General features: G+C 51.5%; 1 protein-coding gene across 1 annotated transcript; it reads left to right on the top strand.

Annotated features, from left to right (window-relative positions):
• The first annotated feature begins 1,297 nt into the window (after window positions 1–1,297).
• BHLHE22 (basic helix-loop-helix family member e22) lies at window positions 1,298–2,206 on the top strand. Its single transcript, XM_059815783.1, has one exon. It carries the CDS (start codon window positions 1,298–1,300, stop codon window positions 2,204–2,206), a length of 909 nt encoding a protein of 302 aa, XP_059671766.1.
• Window positions 2,207–12,924: the final 10,718 nt, after the last annotated feature.

The following is a 12,924-nucleotide window of genomic DNA, read 5'->3' as shown; positions in this document are numbered from 1 at the left end:
AGATCGGTTCTTTCTCAAGGTAACGGATGGGGCTTTATATTTTTATAGGGACACGGGGGATAATCACTCGAAAGCGGCAATCTGCTACTTGAAAACGGCTAAGGGGGGGAGGAGGGGAACCTCCCGCTAGTTTGGTCTCCGTTTGCTGGAGGGGGGGAGAGGGGGCTGGGGACCATCCGCCTCCCAGGGAAGCAAGGTGGACTTTGGCGGTGGGCAGGAGCGGGCACGGCGGTTCGGGTTGGTCCGGGCTTTTTAATACTTTTTTTTTTTTTTTTCTTTCCCAGGCGAAGACGGGTGGGGGTGGGAGGGGGCTATAAGTTAATGTAAATGCAGGGGGTGGGTGGGCTGGGGTGGGGGGAGAGGGTGTCACTCCTGACTCCACGGCTAAGTTAGCAGAAGTCTGCTGGCAGCACTCGGAAGGGGAAGTGTTGAAGCGGGCTTTTCTGCAGTGCAGGGCTGTAATTTGCTGAAGGAGGCAAAGAACATCCTTCGATCTAAGTAGGGCTTTTAGTGTGCTCATTGATGAGTGAAAGTCGCCACACATGTCAAGCTAAAGGCAGTTGTTGGGTTACTAACAGGACACAACGTCTTGCAAACATATGCGTTAAGCTGTGTATACAGATGGCAGGGAGAATAATGGAGCAGGCGCCTCTTATAAAGCTCTAGCTGCTGCCTGTCTTCAGACCTGGGAAATGAAACTATTCAGACTCAGGGCCAGATAGCGCCTGGGATTGTTTGTTACCGTTTTAATCCTATTAATTAAAACGTTAACCTGATTGGGTAGAAAGCTCTGTCCCAACAGGCGAGTCTTCTTCATAATAACCTACTCTCAGAGATAATGATGTAAAAGACTCCCCCGTCTGCGGCGGCTGCTGGTTGATGGGTCCGGAAATCTCTTGAAGGTGAATCCAAGCAAGATAAACGGTGGAAGCGGCTCCGCTGGCAGCGCACAATGCCCCAGCGCGGCGCCTGCTGAGGGCGAGCCGGAGCCGGAGCCGCAGCCGCCGCCGGAGCCACAGCCCGAGCCACAGCCACAACCGGAGCCGCAGCCCCAGCCGGAGCCGCCGCCGCCGGAGCCGCAGCCCAAGCCGCCGCCGGAGCCGCCGCCGGAGCCGCAGCCGGAGCCGGAGCAGGGGCAGCCGCGGCGCCGGGCACGGCGCAGCCCCGGCGGGAGCCGGGAGGCGATTTCTGCCAGCGGGACGCCGGGGAGCCGCCCGCCGCGGCGCGGAGCCTTGGAGGAGCGGGCCGGGAGCTGAGGGGGGCGGAGGAGGCGGAGGCGGAGGCGAGCGGGGCGCCGATGGAGCGGGCGCTGGGGCTGCCCGCAGAAGAGGACCTCTTCCACAAGAGCCTCGCCGCCTCGGCCAAGCGCATGGAGTCCGCCTTCCGCTCGCCCCCGGGGCTCGACCTCTCCCACCCCCGCGACCGCCAGCCCTCGCCGCTCGCCTGCTACGAGGCGGCGGAGCCCGAGGCGCTGCTGCAGCCCGGCGTCGGCGGCGACCCGCTGGCGCTGCCGCCGGGCTCCGTCTGCGTCAAGTACGGCGAGAGCGCCAGCCGCAGCTCGGTGGCCGAGAGCAGCGGCGGCGAGCAGAGCCCCGACGACGACAGCGACGGCCGCTGCGAGCTGGTGCTGCGCGGCGCCGGGGGGGACCCGCGCGTCGCCTCGCCGGCGGCGGGCGGCGGCGGCGGCGGCGGCGGGGGGGGCGGGGGGCTGAAGGCGGCCGAGGGCGGCTGCTCCAACAGCCACGGGCACGGCGGCAGCAAGAAGTCCAAGGAGCAGAAGGCGCTGCGCCTCAACATCAACGCGCGGGAGCGGCGGCGGATGCACGACCTGAACGACGCGCTGGACGAGCTGCGGGCGGTCATCCCCTACGCGCACAGCCCCTCGGTGCGGAAGCTCTCCAAGATCGCCACGCTCCTCCTGGCCAAGAACTACATCCTGATGCAGGCGCAGGCCCTGGAGGAGATGCGGCGCCTGGTGGCTTATCTCAACCAGGGCCAGGCCATCTCGGCCGCCTCCCTGCCCAGCTCCGCCGCGGCGGCGGCGGCGGCGGCGGCGGCGCTGCACCCCGCCCTCGGCGCCTACGAGCAGGCGGCCGGCTACCCCTTCAGCGCCGGGCTGCCCCCCGCCACCTCCTGCCCGGAGAAATGTGCCATTTTCAACAGCGTCTCGTCCAGCCTCTGCAAACAGTGCACGGAGAAGCCTTAAGCGCCACCGCCGCTGCCGCCCCCCGCCGCGGCCCCGGGGAGCGGCGCCCGCCGGCGGCCCGGACCCGGTGCCGGACCCGGACCCGGACCCGGTGCCGGTCCCGGGCCGGGGGGTGCGGGGGCGGCGGAGGGACTGACCGCTGCCCGGCCCCCGCCTCCCTCCGCCCGGCCCCGGCTCGCCGCCCTTCGCTCCTCGGGTTTTGCCGAGGCGGGACCGCGACGGGAGCCAGCGCCCCTGCGGCGCCGGGGAGGGGGCGCGGCGCCGGGGGTGCCATGGGGAGGAAGCCCCGGCCCGGGGAGTGCTGGGGGGGCTCGCTCTCGCCGGGCGCCCGCTGCGCCTCCGGACAAAGGAGAGGCCGAGCAGTAGCAGGCCGGGCTGGGAGCGGGGGCTAGCGCCGGGGAGAGGGACGGAGGGCGGCCCCCACCCCGCTCTCCCGGCCCCGGCGGCCGCGCGGGGGGCCCCGGCCCCGGCCCCGGCGAGGGGACGGAGGGGGAAGGGGCTGCAGCGACCCGGGCGCGGAGGTGGATGGGACAAATCAGAGAGGGCACTTGAACATAGATTTTTTTTTTTTAAATTATTATTAGCAGTATTATTATTATTCTGAGCCAGGAAACAAACAAACTTGAAATGTAAACTTATTATTTAAGCGACTCGCAGAAACAAAGACTGGACCATTGCTATGGAAGACTTTGTATTTTTTATCGTCTCTAAACTTTGATCCTGTGAAAATGCGCAAAGTTTGGTGAGAGTGATTTAAAAAAAATCGAGAGTTAAAAAAAAAAAGACAAAAAATAACCGATCAACCCCCCTACTCCGTGTGGCTGAAAGTACCGCATTTTTAAAAGAAATATTTATGTGCACCTTGTTTCTTTCCACTTTGCAATGATGTATAAACAAGACATGCTATTTATTTGTTATTCTTTAAATGACCCTTCCACGCCAACAGTATTTATCATGTGTTAAGGTCACGGGTCTTATGTGCAGTTACTTTAAATGCTTCTAAAATTCTGTTTATGGATTAACTTAAACTGTGTGCCAAGTGTTTAAAACGTTTTATTTGCCAACAACGTATAACCAGAAATGTTGATGTATCCGAGCTGCTTAGGTTTATGAAAGGTCATCTGGATTTTAAGTTGCATCATCCCTGTATTTAAATTGAGCTTTAATAAATTGCTTCAGTCCAAAAATTACAGGAAAGGTGTATTCTTAATTGCTCAACCAACTGATTTTTGAAAGGGTATTCTTTGCATTATAACAGGTAATAGCTATTTACTTTTGCAAGGCATCAGAGCAATAGCTGCTACAAGAACACTTGCCAAGCCAATGTTTTCCCAGGCGCTGTGTTTTCAAAGGTATAATTTAAGCCGCTTTTAATGTGTATGTAAATTATTCTGACTGTGGACGATTATTTAAGTTGAAATACTTTAAAATACTTTAGGCTGATTTACAGAATATGTGGAATTCTTCTCTTTTTTTCTGGTGGGGGTGGGTGGGAGGGTGGGTTTTTTTGGAAGAAAAATGAGAGATGAAAAGCAAGAAGTAGCTATTTACCCAAAGTGAGCCTTCAGTTTGAGTTTGCATGGCTGGGTGGCTGTCTCTCTGCCATTTGTAAATCAAGATTTTTTTTTTCTCTTTCTTTCTTTTTTTTTTTTCTTTTCAAAAACGAGTCCTGCTATTTTCCACTACTTGCAGATAATACAAATTCGGACTGTCAGGTTGGATGGCAAAATAGGAGCCATGATGGATCTGTTGGCAGGTCACGGATGTGTAAAGAGTGATATATATTAAATAGGTCAATCAGATTATGACAGCAATGTACGATCGTTTGTATGTGTATCTATGTCGGAAAGAATCTTTATTAAAATATTTTGAACAAACGCTTGTATTATGCTGTGCTTTGTTAAGCATGTATCTCCAGATTTAAGGAGGAGGGGGGCGGGTAGTTTCCTTTCCTTTGCCTTGCTCTGAATGCTCCTCAGCACCCCCCCGGCACCCCACTCCCGGCTCAGGCTGTCCCAGTGATGGGGGGCGAGAAGTTCTTCCCCTCCCAGCGTTTCTCCCGCGCCCGTGGCGGGCGGACCCCGGCGGTGGGGGGCAGCCGTCGGGCAGCGCCGGGCCCTGCCCGCCCGTCCCGCGGCTCCACGCACGCCCCTCGTCGCCCGACCCGTGGGGCTGGGTGCGCCCCGGGGTGAGCTGCAGGACCGCCCCCCTCGTCCTCCCCCCTACCCCCCCAAGTTTTGGAGCCGCCCCTCCCCTCGTGGCCCCTCCGCCCTGCCCCAAACCCGAGGGCAGAGGGAGCAGGCAGCTCCCCAAAGGTGCCCGCCCTGCGCTGGGCCCGGGCCGGGGGTCCCGGCAGAGCCGAGAGCCGGGGCCCCGTCGGGTCCCCCCCCCAGCCCCGGACAGCCCGGGCCGGCGTCGGGTGTCCGCGGAGCCGCCTCTCCGAACGGCAGCAGCACGCGCGGGGGAAGGGGATAAATATTTTCTGCTCCACTTCCCATCAAAGAAGATTAATCAGAACCTGTAACTTTTCAGGAAACATAACTGTAAAGTGCCACGGAGCTGTGGGAAGGCAGCCCGGAGAGGGTGGGCAGATCAGCCCCCAGGCGCAAGGAGAAGCGTCTCTCAGCATTTACTAGACAAAGGCTGGGTGCGTCTAATTATGATTATTAAAACAATTTCCATGACGATGTCTAATATTATGTTAATTTGAAAACAACTGTGTATGAAAACTGTCGACTATAATACCTAAATTCATTTAATGAAACACATCGTTAAGGCAATTAAACCTCCTGGATGTGATTAAGGAACATAATTACGACACTGTTCTGCGCCATAATTGGGTGTCTTTAATCAAGGGGTAAAGTGATCAGCAACACAGCCATTAGTTTGTATTGTTCTGTCTCTGCTGTCCATCATTCTGATTAGGAATTAACCACCGCCACCAGCTTGGCGTTGTGCGTGCCTGTGTCTGTGTGTGTGTGAGCGTGTGTTCGTGCATATAACAACGCGGGACGCATTTGCTGCAAGATTTACCGCTTAATATCTCTGGCTACCGAGCAGGCTTCCCGGAGAGCGGCTCCTGGAAGGCGCGGGCGCTGCTCGGCTGGGCCCGGGCGTGGGACGGGGGACGGGGGAGGCCGGCGAGGTCCCAGCAAACTCCTCGAGCGGCTGGGAGCTGGGCTGGGGGGAAGGCCGAGGGCTGTGGGAGGCCCACGCTCTGCCTCCCGGCTCCCGTGGGAAGGGGCCCAGGCGCGGGCGGCGTGTGCGGGCCCGGCCGGGGCTGCTCCCCGCCGACTCCGGGGCGCGAGGGCGGCCGCTGCCGTCTGCGGCACAGGGGGCGGTTTCTCCGTTCGCCTCTCGTTTGCCTCCGCTTCGGAGCGAAGGGAAGGTGGACGGGAAACGCTTTCCTTTCCCGGCCACCGCTGCCGCCCGACTTCGGGCTCGCTTGCTCCCTCCTTGCTCGCTTTGGCGGGGTCTCTGCCGGGTAGGGGTGCTGCCACTCCCGGCCCCTCACCCCTGTCCCGCTGCACCGAGCCGTCTCGCAGGGAAGCGACACGAAGCCGCGGGGCCGGTCCCTGGGCAGGTCGTGCCGACGCGTGTGTGTATGTGTACGCGCCTCTCGCCGTGTGTGTCGGGGGCGGGGGGAGGAGAGAGGCTCCCCCGCCCCGCTTAACGCTTGATAGATCACTTCACCAGAAATGAACATGTCCCCCTCCAAAAGAGCTTCTTCCCCGTTTCCAACCGCCCCACCGAACCGGGATCTCCCCCAGCCTCCTCCGAAGGCTCCCTCTGCCCCCCCCGCCGCTCAGCCCGGCTCCCTTCCCCCGGCCCCTTACCCCGGCCCTGAGCCTGAAATTGTCCCAGCATGAGTGACATTGGCTTTCCTAATGTAATGACTTATGAAAGATATAATCATGTGTTAAATTGAATCCTCCGCTTAACTGTTAATGGTGTGCTCTGGGCACATTTACGTATTAGATGCTATGGTAACTAATTACCACTAGAAGAAGGGATAATACACTTTCCAGACTTTGACAAATAATTATGAGTGTTCACATCCCTGCTAGCAGCAGTTGCAGCGGATCTGCTGGAATGAGTAAGTGAATAAATGAATGGGTAAGTGAACTTGTGTGCATGGAGGGGACTAGATAATGAATAGTGGTCAAGTGAGTTTTCTTATTAAAACCTTTAATGAAAATGTGATTTAGGGTGGAAGGGGAAAAAAAAGTGCGTCGCTGCCTCTAAACGTAATTAAATCGTGTAATATAAACATCAGAAGCATAAATAAGTTTGCTTTTAATTAAAACGCAGCAGTCAAAGTAAATTATCCACGTGCTCGGAAACTTTACAGCAATTAACACTTTTTTTTTTTTTTTTTGGTGGTGGTGGCGGAGGGGGGTTGTTGGGGGGTAAAATAAACGAGCCAGGACCCCGCGACTCTCGCCAGGATCGTTTGTAACTTTGATTGCACCCGCTGCCAACAGGCCGGAGGGATCCTGAGGCTTTAATCAGATGGCGGAACAGCTCCTTGCCGCAGCGGGACAAAACTTTGGGGAAGTCGCGCTGGGCTCCGCGCCGGCCCCGGCCCCCGCCGCCCGCCCGCCGCTACCGCTCGGCGGGGCAGGGCCCCCCCCCGGGGGCTCTGGCGCTTGCGGAGCCCATCGGAGGCTCGATGCTGGCTCCCTGTGAAGCACTGCGCTTGGCTTAGGCAGGCGCCGCAGGGGTTAAGACCCCCCTGCCCGCCGCCCCGGTGCCATCCCGGCCCGGGCAGAGCGAGGGCAGGAGCCGCTGGCGGGAGCGGGAGCCAGCGTGGCTGCCCCGGCCCCGGCCCCGGCCCCGGCCCCGGCCCCGAGCCTGACTCGGGGGCTCCCAGCAGCCGGCCACGCCGCAGAAGGGACATCTGCTAAATGAGCAAGGAGCTGCAGCCAGCCCCATTTCCCCGTGGTCACTCATCAGCTCGGTGTCACCCAGCCTTCCCCCCCGCCCCGAAGCGCACGGAAGGGGGATTTGCTCTGGTTTGGCTGGTGCTCCAGCCTCGGGAAGGGTTAAATCCTTCCCCAAGCCCCTAGTTGCCCTTGTCCTCTCAACCTGATTCAGAGACGTGTAATAAAATACGAAGCAAATTTATGGTCTGTTTCAAGCACTTTACTGCTGTATTTTTAAATTCATATATGCGCATATAAGAACTATGATCTGTGAATAATTTGAAATGCTATAGGAAAATGATGCATTTTAGATCAAACATAACCGTTTTCTTACATAATTGTCTCGGGTTAAAATAAAAAGAAAGATACATTTCGAACAGAGACAAAGCTGAAAATCTAATGACAGCCATAAACTGCTAGACAGCCATAAATTAACGTCTTCATCAAACTCTGAAGGGATCAGTGCTTATCTAAATCAACAATTATTTCTTCCGAGAAGTTGCAGAACAGATTGCCCCTCTAATACTGTTTTTAAATCCTCATAATTGAGGATTAGGGGCAAACAATCGCCGCTCCAGAGTAAACCCCCTCTCCACCAGCCGAAGCCCTCCGAACTCACCTATCACCCAGACCGGTTCCCTAGGAACCTCCTCGGGGGTCCTGTCCCCTTCTCCCCCTCCAGCATCCCGGGAAGCACGGGTTGCTCTCAGGAAGGGGCGGCAGGAGTCTCTCCTCACCCCCCCTCCCCGTCCCTTTCCGCCTGATGTTTTAGGGGGTCGGGGGAGCTGGGCGAGCAGCGAGCGCAAGCCGGCGCCGGGAGCCCGGCGGGCGGCGGGGAGCGCGCCGGGCGGCGGGCGGGCGGGTGTGCGTGTCCCCCCGCCGCCGCCGCGGGCCGGAGGCACACCGAGGCGGCATCCCGGAGCGGAGCCATCCCCCCGTGCTGCAATCCCTTCAGCAATCCCGAGCTCAACTAATGCCCATCCACTTTTCAGGTTCAAAGCTTTAGCGACGCGGCACTTCCCCAGCCGCAGCTACCTGCGATGCCGGTTTCGCAAGAGGCTGCTGTAAAGACTTCTTTTTTAGAAGGCAACTGAAAAATACGGTGAGAGGATAGCCGATTCACTGGCTCGCAAGACGGAAATCAGGCAGGGAAGGACTTGCTGCCTGCAAGAGGTTAGCGACTAAACTATTTGGAAGAAAGGGGTAGTTGGAAAGATGAGCTGAGAGGGAAGAAGTCACTCTCAAAAGTCATCACAGGGTGTTTACTTACCTCCTTTTACCCTCCCTGTAGCCAGAACCCAGACTTTTATACAACTTTGCTGTGCTCATAGCTGCTGTTTGGGGGAAAGAAAACCCCAAACCAACACATCAGTGTCAAAATCGGTTTAACAAAATCTTGCAAGATAGAATCCTGCAAGGCTCCTGGCAGGAAGAGCTGAAGCTTAGGCTTCTTTTGACTATTTATTTAGTGTAAATAGTTTTGAAGACAAACACATTTCTGCTATTACAAATGATGTATTCACACAACCGCAGTACTTGAGATCCCAGGGAAGCCTGATGCATAGCAAAGGCTGTGTAGGCACAGTACCGGTCTACATGAGGATAAAGATCTCACTACAGTTCAGTTCTTTGTTTTCAAATGAAAATGGAACATTTTCTATCTTTTACATGCTGCTTGGTATGCAGCAACCACTTCTTCATACCCATTACTATTTATAAACATAGAGAATAACTTAAGGCTCACAGTACTTTCACAAGTGTAGTTTTAAATGGTGTTTCTGTAATGAGATCATTTTTCTGCTATGTTGTGGGCATCGGGACATGACTAGCCAGGGTACATAGGCTGGTTTAGGCAATGGGCAGGAAAATACTTTGCTTTGTATGGTCTGACAGTTAAAATAGCTCTATTCATATGAATTAAGCATATGTCATGCATAATTTGATGTCTCGAATAATTTTAAAATACAGTGCAATATAAGTAACATCAAGAAAACACCTAGTGTCAGAAAAATATGAGATAAAATACAGTGTTAAGAGGTCTTACTAATTTTCCCTCAAAGCTATCTTTCAGACCATCATGGAAAACTCACTCAGAAATGTGCCCTTCAAGAAAACTCAAACAATGCCACTTTTTTTTTATAAACTTCAGTAACTTCTAATATTATCTGGAGTTAAAGCAATTGCACAGTTACAAACACATTTAACAAACCCAGAAAAACGCTGCGAGTCTATCTTCTCTACGATATATCTTCAACAACCCTCACAGACATACCTGACAAGCATTTCTGCATGAAGAAATGAAGAAACGCAGATGTCTTTAGGGTACAACCTTCATATTAAAGAGCTACTTGTAGAACTCAGTAGCTACAGTGATACCTAGAAAAGCCAAGTTGTGCTTTGCTGGCGCAGTGCTGTATATTGTAACGATTTTCATTCATTTCCCCTTTTAAAATGAATGATCAAAGAGGACAGAATATTTTACACTAGGTAGTACATCTTGTACTACACAGAGGTTTGCAAAAGGAAAAGCCTAGGAGCTGTACTTGGGAATCACTAGCGCAGATCTTTATACTAATTTTGAATAATGTCCTAAGAATGTCAGAAGTACCACTTACTTTTTTCTCATCTGATAAGAACTGGCTTAAGTTTGATGGGGGTAAAACAGACTTGGTAATTTCCTAAAGTCAAAGGAGTTGCTCCATGCCAGCGCTGAATTAAAGGCTTTTTTTCCCTTAAAGAAATACCTTTCAAGATCAAGTAACAGAAAAATGCGTTATGATGAAGAAATGATTCAAAAAATGAAAGCAATAGTTGTGAATCTGTGAGAAAAGTGTAAATATAAGCTGGAAAAAAATACCATGGACAGTCATTCAATATTAAAATAGATATATTCATTTTTATTGTGTCCTTGAAATACAAAATTCACTTAAGATGTTAGATTACTAAAATAATGAAGTTTCAAATTTCTTGCTCAGAAATTCACAATATACCTTATTCGATCTAAGAGCCTTAATGATGGATATTAACTATTAAAGTAGAACCTAACCGTTGTTCGTCTATATACAAAACGTCAGTTTGCACAATTGAGGGCAATTCACAATCTTTTGAATGTCAGAAAGTTCAATAGTAATGAAACAGAAGATAATTTATAATTCTACAGGAGAAATTCACAGATCAGTAATTATTCATAAAAATAGCAACGCCAAAAATAGTGACATGCAACTGGCTTAAAAGCATAAACTAAGGAACAACTCTTACATGGTTTTATATTAGCACATTAGGATATATTGGTAGAGATGTGAAAGTCTAATTTGCAAACAGGTACACATAGACTAGCATGGTCTTTTAAGTAATGTAGTAGTTTAAAAAGTTTACAATAGCTTATAGCAGTACTGAGTGCCAACATAAAAATGGAGAACATACAATCAGTAAATTAAAATAAGAATAATAATAAAAGAATCACATTTTAGTATTCACATTAGTTGATGACGAATTCACTTTTCTTCTCTGGTGCTATAAAGGGCCACACTGCCTTAGTAAACCTATTTTATATGAGGAAAGAAAGGTGATTTTTTTTTTTAATAGCAGAAAATATTATCAGTATAGCCATAGGCAGCAACAACATAAAGTCAGAGGCCGGTACTGACCAGCCGAGTCACATCTCAAACTGATCAGTGAGTGCACCATTTCACTAGAAGAACAGCAGAGAAATTTCAGGGGCACCTGCACACTCCTCCTGGCTGACCCTGCGCCTGCTGGGTCAGCAGATGAGACAAGCAGGCATTGCTGGGCTTGCAGGGCAGACCCCCCCGCTGAAGTGGAGAGGAGGGACAAGGAAGCACAAGGTCTGACTGCCTCCCACCACTCATCCCTGCAGCACCACCGGCACCTGAAGGCTTGCAAACACCACTGTTGTTTCTGCTTAGATGATTGTGCCATCTTAGTGCCCCAGTGACAGACACTGAGAGCCGGTCGCTCCTGGGTTCTGCGGCAGAGGAGGTCATCAAAACCGTATTGTGCCTTATGTTACGAAACATGCTCTCCTCGGCACAGCACGTTGCGGCCAGCTTGGTTCCAGCTGGGACCTCCAGGGATGGTGCACGCTCATCCCATCGTGCTGCTACGGCTTATTGACCAGGAACACCAACGCCGTGGGCCTTTCACTCCCTGCTCCATGGAGACTAAGTCATTCCTGGTCAGACCAGCTGCTGGCTCGCAGTAAGTCATCTCCTCAGCTGCTGCGTACACGGACCAGAAGGGCTTAACATTTCCTCCGTCCTGCTCCAGCACTCGTGATTTTACAGGGGGGTAAGGCTTACCTCCTCTGCAGCTGCGGTATGCTAAGGTAGCGATGCATTGCTTACTGGCAAAACTAACCTACCCGGAGCATGAGTTACCAGGGTCACAGTTCCAGGACAAGGTGGGCAGGCCTTGCTTTACGCTTGATTATTTTGGTCCCTGAGCAAAAAGAGCAACTAACTCTTACCCCAGCACAACACTGGGCTCTTGTGTGGTGCAAAGAGCGCTCTCCAACCCCGACACAAGGCCTCCAAGTGCTTTCATGGAGGTTTCCTGCAACTCCTGGGAAAGATTCTGACCCTTTGTTTCTTTTTTAAATGGCAGCATGCCCTACAGATTTAATTTGCTATTTTGGAGACAATCTAGCTCTTCTTTTAATTTCAAAATAGATACTATACAAACTGATCAGCAATTAATCTGAAATTACTAATGATTTGCATGTACTTCTGGCACAGTCCTATTATGTCCTACAAAATTACGCAGCAGCCTGTGATATTCTAATTCAAAATCCTAAAAATAGAATACAATTATAAAAAAAAGTCTTCTGTTTAAAACAAATACCTACTGTTATTTTCACAGTTGCTTCAGGTTTGTTTCAAAGCTGGATGCCAAAGAAAGATTTATCATAACTGTGGCATGAGACATTTTACAGCTTACATTTAAGCAATAATGGAATACAGTCAACAGTGTAATGATATCAACATTTCCTCTCTCAATAAACCAGGTTTTAATGTCCAAACTGGATTGTGAGCTATGGCTGAGTACAGAATAGCTCCTACAGAGTAACTACAGCAGTAAGTAACTTGGGTACAAGAATCTCTCCATAAAAACAAATTTTATTCTGTGGCACAAAGCAATAATCAGCTTTTGCTGTTGATTAACTGTTGAAGCAAAGTTAAAGCATTTAATCAACTGCAAAGCCCATTTAATGTAAGCGTACTCCAACACTGTAGACATTATTGATATTATATATGAAGAGAAAATGTTTATCCAATATATCTCACAAAACCACAATTTTCTCCTTGAAGGATTGGGAATGTGGCTGTGCCAATCTCTGAAAGCCTTTCTACTGATGCTGATGCTTATTTAGGGTATGTGCTTTACATGAATAACTAAACAGGTTTCTACACAAAAAACAATAAATAATTCTCATCCTTAGTATGTACGTAGTAGCAGTTCCCGTCCATAGGCCATCCAGTGCTTTAGAGATGAGTAAAATTTTTGATTTTAAAAGACTTCTGCTGGCACAGTCCAGAGAGAGATGTTGTTTGGGAACACAAGGCAAGGCCCACAGACATGGCTACTGTCCCATCACAATTATCATCTTGGCAAATTGAGCCTGGACAGCCATGAGAATCCTCACCAGTCTCTGAAGTGATGGCTGGGAAGAGAGACAGGGTCTAAAAATCTCAGATCCCGTGCACTAGGAAATCCAGTTTTGAAACAAGAGCTGGTCACGCAGTGAAGCAGGTTGGGCAGCCAGTATACAGATAA

Source organism: Gavia stellata, chromosome 3 (assembly GCF_030936135.1).
Source record: "Gavia stellata isolate bGavSte3 chromosome 3, bGavSte3.hap2, whole genome shotgun sequence".
NCBI classification, from domain to species: domain Eukaryota; kingdom Metazoa; phylum Chordata; class Aves; order Gaviiformes; family Gaviidae; genus Gavia; species Gavia stellata.
The sequence above is the reverse complement of the archived record's forward strand: the minus strand, read 5'-3'. Positions and strand labels throughout refer to the sequence as shown.

Coding starts and splice junctions, on each gene's coding strand:
- BHLHE22 (XM_059815783.1), top strand. CDS start 1,298: ATGGAGCGGGCGCTGGGGCTGCCCGCAGAAGAGGACCTCTTCCACAAG.